The 18,799-nt window shown below is 31.6% G+C and overlaps 1 protein-coding gene across 2 annotated transcripts in view; it reads right to left on the bottom strand.

Annotated features, from left to right (window-relative positions):
• LOC130891507 (BMP-binding endothelial regulator protein-like) overlaps positions 1-18,799 on the bottom strand; it is a 117,753-nt gene that overhangs the window by 7,632 nt on the left and 91,322 nt on the right. For both annotated transcript variants that reach the window (XM_057796305.1, XM_057796306.1), the window contains 4 exons: positions 12,409-12,496; positions 9,627-9,803; positions 1,335-1,572; positions 748-955 (listed from right to left, as the gene is read on the bottom strand). In XM_057796305.1, coding sequence (XP_057652288.1) covers positions 748-955; positions 1,335-1,572; positions 9,627-9,803; positions 12,409-12,496 — 711 coding nt within the window. The remainder of the gene's footprint in view (positions 1-747; positions 956-1,334; positions 1,573-9,626; positions 9,804-12,408; positions 12,497-18,799) is intronic.

Genomic DNA, 18,799 nt, shown 5'->3' with positions numbered 1-18,799 from the left:
CAAAACCGATCATTTCTTTGTGCAGTATAGAAATGGAAAATTCAAAACTCAAGTTGTGTTGTGTACTGGGCATACATTTCGACGCTCTTCGGCGCCTCTATGAGTGGATTCCGGTGGTGATATAATTCAACTGAAAAAGCATAGTTGCCGAGGATTACGTAGACGACTCAATAAAAAACAAAATTTTAACGGGAACAACTAGTTCGACCAACAATCCTATAAGTACAAATACAACTAAAGACGATGTTATTTCTTTGAACTCGTTAAATGTTTCCAAATCAAGTACCAACAGTAATGTAACTTCTTCTTCATTTCAAATTAATGATGTTCACATTTGTGTTTTTAATGTTACTATTACAAAATAATAATACGTAGAAAATTTTTTGTATGAAACTCGTGAGTAAAGTGACTTTTTTCACTCGCAGGAATTGACGCCAAACCGTCCTACTCGAGAACAAAAGTATTACTTTGCTCACTTGTTGCATAAATAACTATTCATACCGAATTGTTTTATCAGAAGATAACGTAGAGAAGTACTCGGGGGCTTTATAATGATTTCAAATCATACAATCACCTGTAATGTAAGCTGGGTTAATAAGGGAGGTTTCTATGAATAGATTATGTGCCTGCAGCCAGAAAATTCGTGACCTAACCTAACCATAAAAATTATTTGGTTGACAGTAAAAATTACACTGGAATATTGAGATCTATTACTTTATGAAGATATAATATAGCTAACTGACTTGCCTGATAGAGATTGTTGTTGTAGAAACAAACAGAATTGAATTCGCCTGACAGTTGTGGAATTTCGCATTTCTTACAGCAGCTTCCAGGAACAGATTTCTGCAAATCGGGTGCGCAATCTAATATTGGACAAGTATATCTTTTACAAATTGACGTTTCGTTTTCACAGGTGCAATTGGTACATTTATCTACGCTGAAGTTATGACCATGTCTGAAACCCAAAGTCAAAAAATCAAAGTTGATAGTGATCAAATTGAATATAAGAAGAATATGAAAATATTGATATAACATCTTAATTTATTTGCTCCCTTATAGTCTTTCATTCATATTATGAAATCTAAGGTTAAACCACGATTTTTCTTTGGATACAATAATAGTACGTTTTGCTTGATTTTTTAAACATCGTTGCTTGAGAGTGATTAAATATATCAAAATCAACTCCAAAAAAACAGATTTATTTTATAAACTTAAACCTTAAAACTATTGACCAAATTTTGACTAAACTAATTACGGAAAACCCATTTTAGAACAAAATCAAATTAAAAAATGTAACAACTGATTATGTTTCGTCATATTATATTGATACCTACCTGAACAAAGAAGTCTTGATAAAGCAAGTATCCTTAAGACTAACTAAAGCTCTTGTACCGACGCATCTTGGACAACACTCTCCTGCTGGATGAACTTGTCGGTGTGGCGAGCATTGTAAAACAGGACAAGCTTTCTTTGAACAAACCATTCTCCTCCCGGTGCAACGGCATTGTAAACAAGGATCGTCTGAGGTAACATCCCTGTCGTCAGTTACTATTTGATCATTCATCCTACATTCTGAAAACAAATATACGAAATGAGTATACACGACTTCAGAGATATTCAGCAACTGCTCTGGTATGGACAGGTGGCCGAAGAATTCGGCACCATAGAATTTTATATTGATAGTTCATCATCTTGCAACTGGGGAAAAATTTCACTCATACAAGTTAAAAATGATTCATCAACTTATGGACGACTATAAGACACAAAAAACAATCAACAGCTAAACTATGTCAAAACGATTCATTTCAGTAACGAAAGTACTTTCTATCTAAATAGAAATGTTAACACACTGAATGGAGTGATGTTGATAATCAAATACTGCAACATAGTTTTCCGAGAAGAGAATATTTGAGCAGGTATTATGGAGAACCAACCGCGTAGATAGATATGTTTTTTTTTTGAATACTAATTCAACTGGTGAATATTATTTATTTATTGGAAGATAATCTAGACGAATTAAGTAATGTCGAAATAGCATTCCCAAAAGATGGTGTTTCTCCATACAATTAAGAAGCTGTATTTTGATGAGGAATATTATGGATAATGGTGGTTGAATAAAATGGTCATTTCGATCACTAGAGCTCACACAAGGTTTTTCTCTGTAGAGGTATTTTGAAGATTTACTTCACTGATCGATATTGAGTTTTAAGAACAAAGTATTAGTGAAGATGGTCCGGCTTTTCTGCATAACATTTGAAAAAGTACGAGAAGGGATACGAAATACGAGAATGTATTGATATCTAGTTAGCCTAGACCAGTTCCATTCATAAACAAAATATTGCGTTACCATAACAACGAACAATAACTTATTAGAAGTGTAAGTGTAAAGTTTGACGTCAAAAAAGTAAACCAGGGTTACGCAATAAATTAAAAGAGAAAAGATGTCCACCAAAATTGTGAAAATCGAAAAATTGGAGTATCGAGCCATCATCAAGTAGGTACCTGTATTTAAAAGGGTTCAGAGGTAAGCAGATTTAAGAAGATATGCTTAATACCCTTGGTGATCAATATCAGTCGTAAGCGACCGTGAAAAATTGCACTCCAAGCTTCAATGGAGGTGACCATTGAAGATGATGACTGATCGGAAAGGCAGGTTTCTGCGTCAGTTCCCGAAAATATCGATACAGTTCATGACATGATTTTATCAGATCGTCGAATTGGGCTAAAACGGATATCTGAAGCACTGAATATTTCATACGAACGCGTTCATCATATAGTTCACGTTAATTTGGACATGAGAAAAATTGCTGCAAAATGGATCCCCAAATGTTTGAATGTTGACCAAAAGCGTACAAAGGTAGAAGCCTCGCTTTCGATCTGTGCTCGATTTGAAAACGATGTAGACTTCTTAAACCGAATTGTTACTATGGATTGGGATTGCCATGGAGTGATCATGATTGATTTTTTGGATGAAGGTAGAACTCTAACTGGAGATTACTATTCGACATTACTGACCACTCTACGGGAAAAAGTTAAAGAGAACAGACGCGGAAAGCTATCCAAAGGTGTTTTGTTTTTGCAGGACAACGCCCCTGCACACACATCTCAAGTTGCCATACAAAAAATTCGTGATTTAGGGTTTGAATAATTTTTTTAAAGGTCTAGAGACGTTGCAGGTTCGCTGTAAGAAATGTATCCAATTAAGAGCTCGCTTGGAGAAATTATTTTAGTATATTATTCAATATAAAGTGAAAAAGAAAACGAAAAATTTACAATTACAAATTTACCAAAGTTATATAATCGTTCTAAGGATGTGGGAATGAAAAGTAAATTGTTTGATACACAAATCAAGTCTTCACATTTTACAAAAACAATTTTACCGTGAAGTACCGATCTATGAAACGTGAAGAAAAATCTGTTTGTAATTTGAAATGCTCCTATGACGGACCTTCTTTCAAACGAATAATTAGTATTTTACGTTAATTTAAAGAAGCAATGTGTCGAATTACGATATAAAAAAGTTGTTTAAGTGTAGAAACTTGTCCACGTATTAGCTATACGATAGAACGTCAGAAATAATTAATTACTTTTATTATTCAAGGTTATCGCCTCTAAACAGTACATTGATCAATAAAGTTTTTCCGTCTACTTCTTCTGCCAATCTCGTATTCCAAGTTCTTGTAAGTCTTATTAGATTCGAATACATTCCTTCTTTTTGTCTAAATTTTTATTCTATAATCTTTTCTCTTTTTTAAATAACTATTTCAATGTCCATATGTTTTCAATTTTACAGTTATTGCTTTTATATTAATGATACTTTTTCATGCAAGTCCTGTTCTGAATTGTTCCAAGTTTTTATAAGCTAATGAGGTTGTTTAACCCAATTAATTTATGGTATATAATTTCGCATTTTATAACCTGAAGGTCATTTAAATTCTCTCCGTTTTGTTGGACACCTGCACAATGTTACGAGTGAAAATTCACGATCTCAATACCTACTGTTTATCAGAAAAAATGAGCTGTTTTGAAAACGGTCCAAGCAACGATCAAATAAAAAATAAAAACAGATTAAATACCTAGTAGATTAAATTCTAAGTTTAGTAAATCACAGTTAGAGATAAGTTTGTTTTTTAAGAACCGTATTTGCAAGTTTACTTAAGACGAAAAATGATGATTCTGTTCATATGAGAACTTGCACTTTCGAAACTAGAAAGATCAGGTTTTTATTTATTTTTTTACGTTATGTTGTACAAGTCAACAATGTATAGAAGCATTTAAAAATTAGTTGATAACTAAATATGGTTTTCAAGTTTTGAAGACCAAGAGGTAGAATTAACAACATATCTCAAGGACAAGAATAGTGTTTTCTTTGGACTGATGCGAACTTTTACTTACACAAAGAAAAATAAATTGAAATACTCAACTTTCGTGCAAAATGAACTTACAAATCCTCAAAAAAGCGATATAGTGACACCAAAGACCACTCAAGTAGTTAATACATCTAAATCAAGTTATCAAAGTTCTTCTGACCTTCAACTTCTCACTGCAGACCTTTGATGTTGAGATCTATACCACAGCCAACTAAACCAATAACCACTCTTCAACGTAAATAAAAAAATATTTTATTGTACACTAATAGAAGAAGACCAACAGTGAAAATTTGGAAAAATAGAGTTAAGACTGTTAATAAAAGACTGGATGAAAACACAAAAGACTGTAAATATTACCAAGATTGAGAAAAAAAATGAGGTTGAAATATTATGTTATGTTTTTTCAATTATGATTATTTTCAAAAATTTAAAGGTAGGTTTGTTTTAATTTAGTCATTATTAATTATTTTTTAATGAGGAAGCAGGGTTTAAGTTTTTTTAGAACCTTCAATAAAGAGTAATCTTAGCCATTAACTTTGTTTTTATTTCTGCTAAAGTCATATAATTATATGTTGAGGTATTGCCCCTTCATTCCCCTGTATATTAAATTATTCTCATATGAATTCATTTTACTTATTAAAATTTATTTCACGTTTGACTCTTGATATGAAAACTGAAAAGTTGTAAAAATTCTTTCCAAGTATCACAATGATTTTTAGGATCGTAGCTATCGTCAAATTTGTAATGATTGGAAGTTTTCCTGTTTTTTCATGATATTTACCTTCATCATTCAAATTATTCCCTATAGTTCTGAGTAGATACTTTATACATATATGCACTCTTTTTTACCTAGCTGGGAGGGTATTCAATTAGTATAACTCACGAAATTTTGTTGTTCGCGATTGTTTAATATTTCATTACATGATAACAACAATAATCCGTTTACAAAGAATATCTGGCTGTTGTATTTAATTTAATATCAGCAACGTTTTAAACTACTGTAACTGGACTAGTGTATCAGGTTTGATAGCTATCTATTACTTGTATACCGTTGTCTGAACGGCTACTGTACTTTCCGAGATCGACGATATTTCCTGTGATAAAAGCAGCAGCCACAAGAAAGACGATCGGAATATCATTTTGAAGATGAACATTGAGATAAAACGCCGTCAATTTTGTTGATTTTGTATAACATAGTAAAATAATACTAGATAAATATCAACTTAATAGTAATATATTATAAAAGGATAGAATTGATAAAATCAGTTTGAAAGATATTCAATTGAAAATGACTTGATTACAAACCAGTACATTATGTTACTAGGAGTAGAAAACCCAGATTCCGGGCGAAACATATAATGGATCTTCTGCTCCGAGTGACATTAACTAATTTTTCTTCAAGTGTAAAGATAATATATTGAAATTATTGTTCTTGACACATTTTTACAACACAGTTTTCAAACTGACAAACATCAAATTAAATAAAAATTAAACGCCTACTTTGTTACAACGCCCTTAATAAGACGTTTCTAAAATTAAAAAAACAACAAACGAATTTGTGTTACGAAATTTGCCAACTCTTCTCTTTGTCATGTTTTAATTCCATATAAAATAATTATTACGACATAAATAGAAAAATAAAAAATCGCATGATTTGAACCTTGGACCTCCTGCATGTGAACCTCGTACTCTAGCCAATACACTACGGAGACCTTAATAATACGTTTTTCCACGCACTACTGCATAAAGTATGTTTCTGCACGCACTAGTGCGTAAAGTTTTACGCAACAGAAGGTGTTTCTAAAGTACGCATGGTAGTAAAAAAAAATGTTTCATTCAATACATCTCTAGAATAGGTGGAAAACTGAAGAAAATTGAGGTTTGTGGTTTGTGTAGTAAAAAAATCCGTAACGCGCTAAGTATTCAAGATAAAGAAAATTGAAGCAAAAAATTATACACATTTTTTAAGGTATTGCCGACACTATTGGCAACATTTGTAATTTGATACGAATAAGTTTTGGATGCTGATACATCTTCTGAATTTGTTTTTATATCAGACTCATATAGAGACGGTTCGTATTAAGTAGTACTGAGCATTAGTTTGAGATAGATTTATCGATAACAATTTTAAGTGAACTCAGACATCATTCAATTTTCGACCAAAGATTGGTCAATAATAATGTGTACTTTTTTGGAAAATTTTGATTTGATTGAATTTACCAAATAGCCAATTTATCCACAAAACCTTGTCTAAGCCAGTTTGAAGTCGACCTTCTTCAATAGAGTTTGTACTGGTGAATAAAATTAACCATTTCTTGTGTTTTTAAAACTTTTGTATTGCAAGTAAAAGTGGTTAGGGCTTTACTAAAAGTAAGGAGACTACTCCGTTGAGTATGTAACTTATCTGTACTACCAGAAAAAATTCTAGAGTTATTGTGTTCATTGTTTCATATTAATGTAATAAAGTTTGTTCCCAAAATTTGTCGAAATTGCTCCTCTCACCATAAAAAGTTATATTGGGGGCAACCTAAAATAAAACATGAGCCGCTGTAATTTTATTAGACGATGAAGCGATAAGTTTGTTCAAGTTTGACTTCAAATACATAATCAGCAACCTGGAAAACCTTAGAAGTGATATCTAACTTCTGTGCTTTATAAAGTGTGCGCTGAAATGCAAAATGAAGATTATTAGGGGATGAAGGGGTTAATTTTTCGTTAATTTGACATCAAACTAGTAATCAGAGACCCCAAAATTCCCTGAATGAGAGACCGATAATTTGATTTTTTTAGTTTTGGTTAGCTGTGAGTTTTGGCCGTACTGTGTGTTGACAACAAGCTATTGACAGATGGAAAGAATATGGTATTGATGCGTTTTATATAAAGAGCAAACCTGCTACGAAAATAATAAAGATGTTTCCTTTCGAATGAAAGAAAAAGAAGTGGTCATCAATTTTGGACGCATTAAAATTTCTTTCTTCATTTTTAATGAATTGAAAATACCAAGTAACGTTTTCAATCATTAGTTAAAGGACTGGGAACTAGTTATTCCATGAAGTTTTGTTATTGATTGTTCTCAAAATTCTCCATAATATACGCTTGTCAGTCTTTTATACATGCTTGCAGAACTTTCTAAATTAGTAGTTTCGTGTAGAGTATAAATCCATTTGAAACACTTTTTTTCAAATTTTTATTGCCTATTTTTATAAATAGAGGCCACAATAAATTTTATAAATTAATTTAAGGCACTTTCCCCCCGAATAGTGATACTTCTTTTATGAATAGTCATACTTCTCATATAAAATAAGTTGAGCCACTTTATAAATTCATTTCGGACACTTTTTTTAATGAATGCCTATTTTTCCATAAATGGAGCCCACAATAAATTTTATAAATGAATTTCAGGGACGTGGTTTATAAATAGTGTTACTTATTTTATTAAAAGTAGTTGAGGCACTTTGTGAACACATTCTAGACACTTTTTTTATAAATAGTGATACTTCTTTCATGAAAAAGTAAAGCCATCTATCAATTCTCACTAATAGTGTAACGCCTTTTATGAATAGTGATACTTTTCATATAAAATAAGTTGAGGCACTTTATAAATTCATTTCGGACACTTTTTTTTAATGAATGCCAATTTTTCCATAAATGGAGCCCACAATAAATTTTATAAATGAATTTCAGGGACGTGGTTTATAAATAGTGTTACTTCTTTTATAAAAGTAGTTGAGGCACTTTGTGAACTCATTCTAGACACTTTTTTTATAAATAGTGATACTTCTTTCATAAAAAAGTAAAGCCATCTATCAATTCTCACTAATAGTGTAACGCCTTTTATGAATAGTGATACTTTTCATATAAAATAAGTTGAGGCACTTTATAAATTCATTTCGGACACTTTTTTTAATGAATGCCTATTTTTCCATAAATGGAGCCCACAATAAATTTTATAAATGAATTTCAGGGACGTGGTTTATAAATAGTGTTACTTATCTTATTAAAAGTAGTTGAGGCACTTTGTGAACACATTCTAGACACTTTTTTTATAAATAGTGATACTTCTTTCATAAAAAAGTAAAGCCATCTATCAATTCTCACTAATAGTGTAACGCCTTTTATGAATAGTGATACTTTTCATATAAAATAAGTTGAGGCACTTTATAAATTCATTTCGGACACTTTTTTTAATGAATGCCTATTTTTCCATAAATGGAGCCCACAATAAATTTTATAAATGAATTTCAGGGACGTGGTTTATAAATAGTGTTACTTATTTTATTAAAAGTAGTTGAGGCACTTTGTGAACACATTCTAGACACTTTTTTTATAAATAGTGATACTTCTTTCATGAAAAAGTAAAGCCATCTATCAATTCTCACTAATAGTGTAACGCCTTTTATGAATAGTGATACTTTTCATATAAAATAAGTTGAGGCACTTTATAAATTCATTTCGGACACTTTTTTTAGTGAATGCCAATTTTTCCATAAATGGAGCCCACAATAAATTTTATAAATGAATTTCAGGGACGTGGTTTATAAATAGTGTTACTTCTTTTATAAAAGTAGTTGAGGCACTTTGTGAACTCATTCTAGACACTTTTTTTATAAATAGTGATACTTCTTTCATAAAAAAGTAAAGCCATCTATCATTCCTCACTAATAGTGTTACGCCTTTTATGAATAGTGATACTTCTGCATTTGTGAATTGTTTAAGTTACGATCTCCCAGTGAAATTTCTGTTGAAACTAGAGAAACAGCTGATTTGAAACTTGAAAAGTATAGTCCTTACTCCGACACTGAAGTAACACAGCTTAAAGCTAAAGCTAAGCAATCGTCTCAATCTCTCCAACAAACCATTCATTAGCATTTCTCTTATAATCTTTGGTATATATTAAATTTAATGAAGTTTATTATCAAAGTCACAAAATTCAATTATCTCATACAAGCAATGGACCACTTGTGGATATAAAAATTATGTAATTGGTAGAAATACATTGAAATAATTTGTTTTATTTGAAAAATAGTGTCATTAAAGAACGGAATACGTTACTTTTCACGAAAATTGAAAGTTTATAACCTAAAAAGAATTAGAAGAAATTTTTGATTCTGATTAAATTCATAACAGATCAATGAAATTTCAGGACATATATTTAATTGTTCCACTGATGTTAATAAATGATTCAACCATCGAAGAAGAATTCAGTTTTGATATGAATATTATCTATTTATAGTTATTGATTAAGAAATACGTTACCAGGACACGTCGGACAACATTCCCCAGGTTGAGGTGGTAATGGATTAGAACACGGAGTATGACATCGGAGTTGTGACATAGTTATGACACCGGCTTCGCATCGAAATATAGTACACGGTTCGGTGGGACTTCTCCATTCTGTTTCACTTGGATGATGGAATCCGTTGTACATACAACCTGAAAAAAATATATTCTTATCGTATTACATGGAAATTATTTCGTGTATTCAGAGGTACAAACAGAGTACAGTTCAAGTTATTTCAGATCGTTTCCAGTAAAGATACATTACTAGAACAAAACATATGGAAATTGATGGATTGTGGAATATCAGTTTAGATGAAAAGCACAGAAAAGTTGAATATGTAAAAATAAGATCTAAGAGATCGCATTTGTGTGACACACTACAAGGTCTCAAGTTTTGAGATGGAGTAACATAAAGTTTGACATTTGTCAACTATATGTTAAGAAAAAAGTGCTGAATAAAGGAATTATATCGTTGTTCCAAAATTGCACTTATGGTGCCTTACGTGGAGAGATGCTTGAGGATTATTATTTTGAACTTCTGTAGGTTATAGTGTTCGATAAAGACGTGCCTTGGTAGCTGATTCCACAGTAAGAGAATTCAGAGAGTTTGTCACTACAAATTTTTTCCGAAAACCTTTGTTACGTTATAACGAATGATATGCTAAGAACAGACCATACTTGCATCTCTAAAAATTTACAGAAAACAATTAATATTTGGATAACGGTAAGGTTTAGGTATTGGAAAGTATACATGAATTTGCCTCAATGCATAAAAATATATAATATAAAATAAAAAACTTACAACGTGTTGTCATACAAGTATTATTTGAGTTGTTTACAGATACATAGTAAAAAAATGGGATTGAATCCAGAAAATTTTGGTGCTTTCGATTTCCATTAAATAAATAGCATTGTACGGACCAAGTCTCTTCGAGTTTTGGTGATGAAGCATCATCTCGATACATCATGTTTCGCTAATTTTCCACATTTTCCACCAGACTTGCAGCAAGACTTTCCCTTTTTGAACAGGTTCTGGTATTTTGAATATTATAATATTTGCCTTGGTTTATTCGTGTGGAGCTATTCCACAAATTTTAAAGATCTTGTCTAATGATTTCAAATGGCAATGTACGGTATCGTATCCAAGGGAGTCTCGTAAACTATATTCATCGTAAAATTTCCATTATTAGTAAGATTTAACCAACACTGTTCCTTTTGCTCATCGACTGTAGCTTCCCCTTCAATTTTACATATTTTCCTTGCTGCCACGGCTACTTTAAGCTTTTTTTTCCGATAATGTCTTGACAATTGACGAATTTCAAAATCATCGCACTCCATACTTCCTCGTCAATAAAAAAGTAAACAAAAAGAGAAATTGAAGCACTTGTACTCTTTATAGAATTGGAGATTTCCATAAAAAAAGAAACAACTTTAGGAGATCACAGAAATTAAAATTTTTAAGGCGAATCTCGGGGAAGACACTATTAGATCGAGAAAGAAGTGAAAATAGATTATGTGACGTAGATAACTTTAACGAATGGAACGTAAAAAAGAATGGAACCAACAAATGAATGACTGGTAAAAATAGTAAGGAACACGGAGTAGAGGTGAAATGAAAATCTAGAGCCAGGATGAGAAAAGATATCGAAGAAGGAATAGGCGTTAGACCTATTATAAAAGGAAGTAAAGGAAAAAGAAGATAGAATTAGAAACTAGTCTTTACAAGTAGAGATGAAAGTGAGGCGTAGAAATTTTCACATATGGAAATCGACATTACACCCTCCGTATATCTAAAACCATTTGTTAGAACTGATAGAGAATCTTTTGTAAGTTCCTTGTTCTTCTAACATATTATTTTTACTTCTTAGTTACTCAACAGATATTTCCGTCCATGTTTTGAACCGATTGCGATTGTCGCAGGTCATTTTTCCCTCAATTTATTGTCCTATTCAACATACGTATACTTCTCAATATTTAAGTCTGTAATACATTTCTGTAGTTTAGGATCAAGAAAGAAGATGAAATCTGTCTCAATTAATGTTCTGAATTATCATTTAGAAATTCTAATTCTTTTGCTTTAATTTTTTTTCATACAGCTAATAATTCAATGATTTCGTGAATCTTCCTTTTATGCTTGGTATAAAGATGTTTTCAATTAGAATAGAATTTTTGTTTATATGTTAAACAGAATCTGTAATTTAGCTCGTAAGGCATCGCCTCAATTTATGATTGTTTCTTTCTTTATTCAATATCTGGAATTTATCTATTAGGTCATCAGCAAAGTATTAACGAGTTTAGAGTGTATATGTTATTGTGAATGTCCAATATTAGTGAATGTTAAGATGCACCAGTGTATGTCGACAATCACCAATTTCGATGGTGTAACTCGAAAACTGTTCTTAATTTATACTTAAATCGTACCTACACCGGTGAATGTTAACATACACGGAGGAGATAGTGTTTACCTTAGATTCGGCGATTTACAATTTGTGTGAATGTTACAAACGCCAGTGTTTGTTCGAAAAGCGAGAAAATCATATATACTGTTCTCTCTATACTCTGCTTCACTTGTTTTAACACATGTAACGAAGAGGTTATGTTTGTTTAACCTAACCTAACCTAACATTACCTAATCCTAAACTAACCTAACCTAACAACAATAAAAATTTTCATCTATTTATGATTTTACCAGAGTATCTTAACATATACTTCATTTTGGACATTCACAGTAACATATATATTAAAATATTTCTATTACCTTTACATCGTTTACAACATCGATCTTCCACCAGCATATGACAACCATCAATTTTTGGACAACCATCTGTACACGTCACATAACCATTCTGCAACAAAAAAAATTAGATAAAAATATATCTTCAGTGCTTGTGATCAATGTTCATTGCTTTAATAAAAATGAAATTTACAAATACAAGAAGCAAAAATAATATGCCCCTATATTCGCAAAGGAGTATGTACTAATATGTTTTTAAATATCATTTTAAAATATTTATATCAGTCATGGAAATATTTAGCTCATAACTTTACGAACAATAAAAATCGTTATTAATCATAAAATTTTACAGTTACAAATTGAAATTAACTCGTTGCTGCCTTCGAGGTTCAATTAAGGTGTTTAAAAGCTTATAAAATTAGCATTCTAATGGCAAACACACCTGGACTAAATGCAACTTGTGTAAACATTTGTATATGTTGGTTATAACAGATATTGGCAAACCTTTTCGTGAATCATGATCCGTTCAACGATGAAAAATTATTTAATTATTATTGATGAGTTCAAGGAACTTTGTAGATGTTCTTTAGAGTTTAGTATAATTACTTTGTTTTATTTATTTCATTTCAATCGGGTGTAATTGTTTCTAAGAATAGTTGAAAAGAAGTGCGCTACAACTCGTGACGATTTTTAATCAGTTAAGATAAGGATGCGACAGCTCGGGATATTTCAGGTAAACGAAAAGGTAGTCCAAGTACATAAAACAACTCGTGACGGATTAATTAAGAGAATTACTTGTAACTTCTAAATCCTTCAAATTGGTTAAACTTCTATTCCCATCCTTTGTCAAATAAAAATAATAAATTCGTTGCTCCGTTCTTCATTCTTTGGAAAGATCTGGGTATTTGTGAAAAGTTGAAAATGCATAATTTTCGTCACAAGTTGTCTAATCTTCATGACAACCACGATCACGAGTTGGCGCACGCCCGTTGAAAAGTTATAAAAATTATTCGACGTATTTCTTCAATATGGAATCAAATTTGAAAATATATACATTTTAAAGTGTTCGTAGAGATTACATCTTGTACATAGATAGTTAACGTTCAGTTTTCAACTTAAAAATGGTTCGGTTTTCTGGTTTAGTGTATTTTAGAAGAATCAGAAATAATTTCTTTTCTTTTCGAGTAATATATATATGGATTATTAATTCCTAAAAAACTCAGAAATGAACGGTTCGGTTGTCAATGCATTAATTTGAAACTATTTGTAATCCCGTTTTTAGAAGAGAGAATTAGGTAGTTCCAATTTATATACGTTATAACATTGCATATTCTTATAGCATTCTTTACATACTGTTATTATATAGTTTTTCATATAAAAAATAGAAAAAAGGTTTTTCTAAATCCTTTATTTTTCGCAATTCTGCTTTTTTTTGATGTAGCTATCGATAACTTCCCTTTCAATCGGATTGACTCCTTTATAGATATTAATGCATGGTTTCCAATTTCTCTTGGATATATTGAAAACTCAAATTTAGATTTAATATCCAAATAATCACCAAGTCACGACACAGGCTTGAAAGCCTCTATGAATACAAAAAACCAGAAGTACAAGAAAACCCTGCAAAATAGAAAAATAATGATCTGAAGCTATGTATTATCAATACAAATAAAACATGAGTGACGTCCAAAACAACCTGTTAATGTCCATAAAAAAATATTTTTTCATTTGATATGCTATTGACTGTGTGAGTTAAGACATTTTGTTGCTTAAGATGGAACAGTATGGATTCCGAGGTAGAGAGTTGGAGCTGTTTGAATGTTTTTTGGAAAATGAGCAGCGATGAAGTTCCTTAGGGTTTAGTGTTGGGACCACTATTGTTTTATACAATTCTTATAAACGATTTACCGGCATCTTTCAAATGTCGATCAGTTTTATTTGCCGACGAAGCTACCGAGAATCAAAAGGTATCAGAATCAAACAACTTAAAATTGAAAGATGCAAAAACTAAATAAAATTCATTCAGCTCTGCAAAACAGAGTACCAGAGAAAAATCTGTGAAAATGTTGGGAATTACATATGGATCAACTGTATTCGATGTGTTTAAATATCCAAAAGAATTTTTTAAAAATACTGTGAGGTATCTGATACATGACAACTACAGTAATGAAAATTTTTGAGGTGACTGATTATTAACATGATTACCTGAAATAAAATTGGTTATAATTGGATTACCAATCGTAGGTGAAATCGGTACAAATCCCAATTTTTATTTTTTTATAATTTTTATTTTACTACGGATGTAGTTATTCAAAAGAGTCAATTTTTACAGAAATGGGAGATTTTTTAATATTTCGATTCCACATTCAGTCTACAGTACAGTAAGTGAAACATATTTTAATAAATAAATTAAACACATTAATTATTATGAACTACTTTACATCCTATTTTCATGTAATTATTGATATTAAGAGCATGATTTGACGATAATTTGACCACAACGAGCGCTGTGATCGATTCTGTTGTCACCTTCCTATCAATATGACGATATAGTGAGCAGATGGTTGATTCTAACGAAAACAAACGTCACGGCATGACATTTAACTACCCACTCTTTCAAGTATGTCTTTTCCTGAAAAAAACTTCGTTTCCGGCAGCTCGATTAAAGTTTCCTCTAACATAGCAAATTTATATTGTGATATTAAATTCTTGACTCCATACTATAAGATTCTTGGACTAGTGAAATTGTGTGCCTCTTTTAAATTAAAAAATAACCTCGTTTTGAGATTTATGAGAGAACATCATCAGTTGGACTTAGTCAAGTAGGAAGAATTTGAACGTACAAGTTATACTAATATGTACAAAATTTGTATTTTCTGAACATTCCTCGACTATTAGAGTTTTATGATTTTATATATATATATAAAATACAATTATTTTCTTTCCAATACAGTATTATTTGTTTTTTTTTAAATGTCTAGTATTAAAATTATATATGATACATCAAACGAAAGTGTAGTCGAAACAGTTTAAGATAAAAGCACACGTCAATATGACATGAGAGTTGCAACAACTGTTTCTTGTTACGAGTTAGTCGGCATAAACATCTCTGAAGAACCACCAAACATCGTCAGATTTAGTTACCACGGTGACTATAGAAACCAAGCCCTATGGTATACTTTATCAATCAAGTGAAATAGGCATCGACTTGGTGAAAAATGAAGCTCTGGTTCATCTTCTGCCATCTGAAGAAAACGCAATTCTGTAGACTATCAAGGTGAAGAATACCAAAGAAAGCTCACAAATATTCCTTGGGGATATGGCACAATAAAATATTCAATTGAAGTATTGTTGTGCTTATAACATTGCGAATGGATTTTCTGAGCCCAAAATCGGCACATTACGAATACTTACATGTACACTAAGTTGGCACGTAAATCATGGTATATAAATTTTAGAGTTTGTACTAATTACATAGTATGAAGACATAGTTGTAACTTTTTCGTGGAGACTATCGTCAAACTGATGATACTAACATTGTATTTTATGATCACCTGAAAGTTTTGTCTCTAGAAACTGTGGTCTCCAGTCGTCATTTTTGCTACTAGCGCATTCTAGTGGATATCGGCGGAAACATTACCTGTATATGCTTACTAGTGCCAACAAATAAAATAGTTTGAGTTACTCTTTCATTGTTTGTATCATTTATAATTGTGAATTTAATGTAATAAATATAATGAAGCATACAAATCCTCTGTTTTTAATTTTGAAACTTCAACAATATGCACGGGAATATAATAAAATTTGATTAAACAACACACTTTACCAATAACTTATTTAAACATTAAATTCTATTAATTGGATTTATATGAATATTATTAGCGGAATTTACTAGTAGCCAGAAACTATGACGCAACACGGTCAAATATTTTACCCGGGGCAAGACTCGAGTTGATGATGACGATGGCGAGTCCTTGCCAAAGGCATCTCGGATTACAAGTGTGTGTCCTAGTATACCGTTCGGTAGAAATTATCCGTTTTCTTGCAGACGTAGAGGAAACAACTATATAACATAAATTACGGAGTGGGCCACAGAAAAGAGTTCATGCTGATATTTGGTAATATTTTTTAGATTCTAGAGAATGCTTAACTGTCAATTGTTTTTCTAAGTGGGACACAATAATGCAAGACTTATTTAATGTGAAAATAATGAAATTCTTTTTTAAAATGGTACCTATCGTATTTGGAAAAGTCGATACATAAAAATCAAAATTTCACAAGCTGTTTTAGTATCATTTTATTGAATTTTTATTATTAAATTCGTTTTAATATACGAGATATAATATAAAATAAGCTCGAAAAACTTTTTATGTCAACAATGTCTACTAAATGTCTAAAAATGACTGAACTTACAAATCTACACTAGTCTCATACTCTTACGTGTTGAAAATAACAATTACCAGTTTGAACCCGGCTTAAATTGTCAGTCTGTTTGCTTCGATATTTGCTTATTCTCTTGTGAAACTCGGAAACGAAATAAGGTATCAAGATGAAAAAAGTGCTAAAAAGGCTCAAAAATCTGTTCATAATTACAATTTAGTAGCTTTTACTGTTTTTTACAAATGATATGCGCGATTCGAAAGTCCGAATAAGTCAATAAGAGGACGTTTTTCGAAGTCAAAGACATTTGAAATGGTTCAAAAAGTGGACAAATTTATTGGTGAAAATGAAAATTGGGATGTTTATCATCCCCTGACATGCATTCGAAGTTCTCAATGGAAAATCAGTGACCACCTCGTCCCAAAAAACGCTTGTAAATCCGAATCGAACATTGTAAAGGCATAATGCGATATAATTTTTTTCCAAGAGGATTTACTATGGGTTCTAAAAATTTACCAGTGGCACTGAAACGTTTGCGAAGGATGAAAGAGACCAGAAAAATAGCCCGCCTTTCTTATTTGTGATGATAACGCGCCGTGTCCAAATATATTTGCACATTTTAATTTTCCTTTGAAAGTTCAGTGCCCAAAGTGATAATAGTACTGATTAATACACAAAATTTGAATTTTTCCTAAGATTTTTGGCGACAGAAGTTCTAAATGTACTTATTGTTCGAAATTTCGATTTTAATGCCCTTAATGTAGTACTCAATAAGATTATTGACTAAAATCTTTTTCAATTTGTATCTCACTTTATGAGCTTATCTATTGGATCAGATAAAACCATTGTTGAGTCAGTAGTATTCCATTGATTTGAATGAGTTGAAGTACTCCTCTTTGCTGAGACAGATATGAAGAAGTTGATCGATAAGACCCTAGTCTAGTGGACTCAAACCTAATTTTTTCTTTGATCTCAAAAACTCCTTTTGTTTCAAAGGTGACTTGATTGATATTTTCTCCTTTAGGTCTTGAAACAGTAGTCGCTAGAATTAAGAAGCTGAAGAATCAATTAAAAGTTCTATTCTTTGAATTTGATTGTCGACTTCTCTCAAGATGCATCTCCAGATTTCCTTATTTAATTGGTCAAAAAATACAGAAGTTATAAATTTGCCAAAGGATTGGTTGGTGATTGCTAACTTTGGGTTGTATCTATCCACTAAATTAACTGATGTTCTAAACCATATTCTGCCTAGTTAACTCCAAATATAATGACCAAAAGAGGATCCTTTATCTACTACAATATAGTTTTAGAATGGATAGTACGTGAAATTGGTTTGAATAGAACAGAGACACTAAAAACAAGGACAAACAACTACTAGTATACGCAGATGTAGCAATCCTTTCAGCATGGGTAAAGGAGGTTAAGGAAACTTGCAGAGCCTTCATGAAAACGGCAGGGACAGTCAACGAAGGTAGAGCGAAGTTTATGATAATGACAACATCACAAAGGGATGAAGGAGTGAGTGTTTCGTATTAATAAGTTCGAAAAAAAATCTCCAGAAAGGCTAAGCTTCATTTGCGCAAAATAATAATAAGACCAATAGTAGTGAACCATGAAGTTACAGGGGCGAAACGTGGATTCTTAAGAAAGCAAAGGAAGAGGAGTTAGATGTATAAGAAAGGAAAATACTGAGGAGGATACTAGGAGGTAGAAGGATGGAGAGTTATGGATGTGAATTTAGTTCGAGAAACAGTACTAGGCAACAAAAATAGATCCAAAAAATAGAGTGGCTGAATTTAGAGTAACAAAAAAATGATGGACATAGATGAAGAGGGAGCAAGAAAAAAGGGAAAATTTGGTACGCAGAGGTGTTGGAAAACCTGAGAGAGAGAGAGGAATTCGAAAGCATGACTCCAAACTCCAAATGAGCTATCAATTAGTTTTTTTGCTCCATTGTGAAGAGTGTAGTTAGTGCCTATGATGATTGATTTCTACGAGTTGTCATAATACTTTCCAAACCATTATTTTGCTCGAA

Source organism: Diorhabda carinulata, chromosome 3 (assembly GCF_026250575.1).
Source record: "Diorhabda carinulata isolate Delta chromosome 3, icDioCari1.1, whole genome shotgun sequence".
Classification (NCBI taxonomy): Eukaryota; Metazoa; Arthropoda; class Insecta; order Coleoptera; family Chrysomelidae; genus Diorhabda; species Diorhabda carinulata.
The sequence above is the reverse complement of the archived record's forward strand: the minus strand, read 5'-3'. Positions and strand labels throughout refer to the sequence as shown.